Source organism: Trachymyrmex cornetzi, unplaced genomic scaffold, assembly GCF_001594075.2.
Source record: "Trachymyrmex cornetzi isolate Tcor2-1 unplaced genomic scaffold, Tcor1.1 scaffold346, whole genome shotgun sequence".
NCBI lineage: Eukaryota > Metazoa > Arthropoda > Insecta > Hymenoptera > Formicidae > Trachymyrmex > Trachymyrmex cornetzi.
Window position 1 is genome coordinate 636,489 of NW_017298173.1, and position 3,971 is coordinate 640,459.

General features: G+C 30.9%; 1 protein-coding gene across 1 annotated transcript; it reads right to left on the reverse strand.

The window, feature by feature from the left end:
• Positions 1 to 769: 769 nt before the first annotated feature.
• Tif-IA (RNA polymerase I-specific transcription initiation factor RRN3 homolog Tif-IA) lies at positions 770 to 3,696 on the reverse strand. Its single transcript, XM_018510667.1, is given in 9 exon segments — positions 770 to 1,149; positions 1,226 to 1,404; positions 1,494 to 1,997; positions 2,257 to 2,412; positions 2,491 to 2,590; positions 2,678 to 2,897; positions 3,046 to 3,243; positions 3,594 to 3,644; positions 3,646 to 3,696. Coding segments are annotated over 9 exon segments (1,785 nt in total). The 3' UTR covers positions 770 to 823.
• Positions 3,697 to 3,971: the final 275 nt, after the last annotated feature.

Below are 3,971 nucleotides of genomic sequence, written 5' to 3' on the forward strand. Positions count from 1 at the left end.
ATTAAATTTAATTTTAATTTAATAGATTCTTTGTTTTCTTTTATAATTCTTAGAACAGAAAAAGATAGGTCAGGTTAAACCAAGATTAAAGTTAATACGTAAAAACGGGCATTAATGTACGAAAAAAGCAATCGATTAGTTTAAGAGTGCTTCCTCATTACGTCGGAATTTCGGAAAATGGAATCTCAGAAAAATAATACGATCAATCAGAATTATTTAACTTTAGCGCGTTCGTCTAACCGTTAGATGTAAAATGGATGTATCTGGATAACTTTATTAAGTGCAGAACTTATCTTGTCAATAAATATTCTAGCATATAAATATTCTCCGTTTATCCGGTATTTCCTTTTTAAATTGATGTAACATTAATAAAGTGTACACACAGCCTAATTTTATCATTTCGAAATGACATTTTATTGAATAAGTTATTGTATATAATTTTTCGATAAAACGTAGCAACTTTAAAAAAATAGCATTACGTAATTCTTATGTATCTTTCAATTCCTACAAACAATCGAAAAAATAAAAAGAATCTACCTGCATATACTGATTTTAGATGTACACAGAAAGAAAGCTATGAACGCTAATTCTATGTCAAGCAAATGAGAATCGCAAAATTATTTGCAGGTGTAACAAATACTTATTTTTTTAATACTCGTTACAAAAATTATTTACAATGCAAAATATTTGTCAAATGTGCTGTGTAAGCAAATTTGACAATTAAATTTTGCAATCCTTTGTGCATTCATAGCAAATTTTTTCTCTCTGTGTGGCATCATAATTTATTTATATATACATATGTGTAAATCATGTATTTATTTTCTTATTCACATTTGTTAACTGATCGACAGTCAATATTTGCCCTATTATTATAAAATAAAGGAGCTATTCTCCGTCCACTATGTTCTAATGTATAAGATTCGAACGGGAAAAAATTGGGAATCAGAACGGGCAAATGCGATTCCATTCCGAAAATGGGTAATTGATTGCGCTCGTTATATTCGATTACAGAATCGCAGTAGGCTAGTCCATATGTTCTTGTAGTTTGGGCAAAAGCGTGAACGATCTTGGTGTCGCACATCTTCAAGGGATTTAATTTACAAGTAACAATTTTGGATATTGAAAGAGAAAGATTCTGAAGAAATTTTTCTGAAAAGATAAAAACTATGTTTATACAAATCTCGCTGTTAAATCTGTGGCTTTCATACAAGTATAAATGACTCACCATATTTCAAGTCAAATACAAAATGCTTGTACCTTGCGACAAATAAATGAAAGAACGCTTGACAAACAGAGTAAAACACAGCATGTCTTGCATAATCCTCAATATATTCCGAATATTCTTGCGAAGTGATATATTCGTTTAGCCATTGTGTCAATTTAGAGATCATCGTTTTCACTAATCTAAAAGAAAATGACATAAGAAATATTAAGTACGCTCTTTTTTTAGATACGTATTATTTATGTAATGTTATCAAAGATGTGTTAATTACTGCGGAGAAATAAATGAGGCATTTGCAAGCAGACTAGAAATATAACAAACAGCTGTTTGCCGATAAATCGGTGGTACTGTAGAATTAGGTTTCACAACCACTTCTCGCCACAACCAATTTGTAAACCTTTCCTCAATTGTAGAAATTCGCAATTGTCCAAAACTGCACATGTAGAACACGATATATTGCACATATCGAATGCCGTACATATTTAATATTTCTTTTTCAAATGCATAGACAATATCGCTATACATTATTTCCAGGTTCTTCATTTGCAGAACGTCATTCACAAAACAAAACTCGTGCATATATTTAAAAAATAATTCCAGGCACGAGTCTAGTATACGTGCAGTTGGATGTATAATCCTACTTTTGTCTGTATCACTGTTAATTTTGGTCAAATTGTCATTATCACCTGTTCCATTACTGATACAATCATCTTCTACCATGTTTTCATCATTGTTCACTTCTTGACAAGGTACATTGGCATCCAATGTCACTAGCCTAAAATACAGATATACTATTTATTCTCTTACTAGTAAAGTAAAAAAAATAATTTTGTATGAGAACAGTTGATAGATTCCAAGTTCAAATCAAACGTTCATCTTATGTAAGCTTTAAAATTTTATAAGAAGTTAATTAGTTAAAAGTTGTCAGTAAAAGAATGAGGTAAATGATAATCTATTTCTACATTTCATTAATTACAGTAAAGTCGAAAATTTCATTTACTGAGTATAATAGTTTTGTCAATAGAAAAACTCACTTTCTAATAATAAGGATTAAAATATTTCTTCTTAGCTGAGGTGCATAATTCAGAATTTCTAACAATGCATAGACATAAATTTCATGTATATAAGTACCATGTACAAGATAGAATGGAAAATGTGTTTCAAGGGCTTCAAGTAAATCCTTATTTGACCTAAAAAATTATAACATGTATATATGTATATATTAATAACAAAAATTAATAATTTATAATCACTTTTTCATATCTTACATTGGTACTACTCTCAAAATTTCACGTAATATATCATGTATATGATTTAGCCTTTCCACATCTTCATCTTTAAGTTGTCCAATTTCATGTTCGATATTTTCTGTTATAAAAATAAGTATTATAATAAATGTTATATTATTATCAATAAAATAATATTATATAGACTAATAATAAATATAAAATTTACTTGGTTTAAATAATTCGACGAGACAATTTATTACAATATTTGTGTGAAATGTCTGCACACATGCTAAATTTTGCAAAAAGAGTTTATACGTAAAAATCACTTGTGATGATCTATTCGTCCAGTCAATTTGAAGAAGTGCTTCAACAAACAATTTGCGTTCAATATCTAACAAGGATATATACTGCATTACTTCAGTTATAAATTCTGCTAAATTGTTATCCTGAAAAGAAAAAAAAGAAACAAAAAGAACATTTTAAAGAAAGTATCTTACATCATAATACACAATTAATATATAAACTATATGATACATATATATCAAGCATTGTAAAAGACTGGCAAATTTTCTCTGCGTCTTTTGTCTGTCTTACCTTTATAACATCATTTTTTATCGAATGTATCAACTTTTCGTATTTTTTTTTTCTAATACCCTTGTAATTATATAATATATCTTTAACATCTTTCGGGAGTGTGCATATTTTGTCAGGTTTTTTAATAAACTGCGCTCTAATTTCGCTGTTTTTCAACATAGATGACACACTGCTGATTCTTGAGGATACCACAGACATCTATTAAACAGACAAATTATCGGAACTCTAAGGACTCTATTAGGGTCTAATTAATGACAGATCTATCTCGTAAAGCGCTGTTCCGAATTCAACTTGCAATCGAGAAGCTTTCGTCGATATAAGTAAAACAGCACGTGTGATCGCGAAGTAGCATGTGGAGCGGCAAGAGGAACAAGGTTAAGCACACATTAAAATAAATTAGACCGAGCTACTTACTTCGATGAGTATGTACGATTTTCACTTCACATAGAATAACCTCTTTCCGGCAATTGTTGTACACGCGTATGTTGCTAATTTCTATTCTTTGGATGAGCCTTATATCCCACGTGTTAACAAATTATTCACCATACGTGATCATATACTTTCAGCCGATTAGCAGTGCTGCCAATCCATTGCTGATCACATGTACTTAGTTCTGATACCCACTCGAGTGTCACCCAGGTATCGCTTCATCTTTGGTGTTTATCGTACATTAGACAAGGATGACATGACACTTGGAGAGCACCTAGGTGACCCAGGTGGAAATCTGAATACGCATCTATGGTATAAGACACTGTAAAGGAGGGTTTCCACTAAGCGCGTCACGCGTCGCGTCGCAAAAGAAAGAAAGAGAAAGAGAGAAAGGAAATTCTTAAGTTAGAGAGAAATCAGAGAGCCCGGCTTTTTTGCCGATGTCTCTAAATATCGTACACTATTAGTGCATCTATTTTCGGTTTGGAAACTACGTG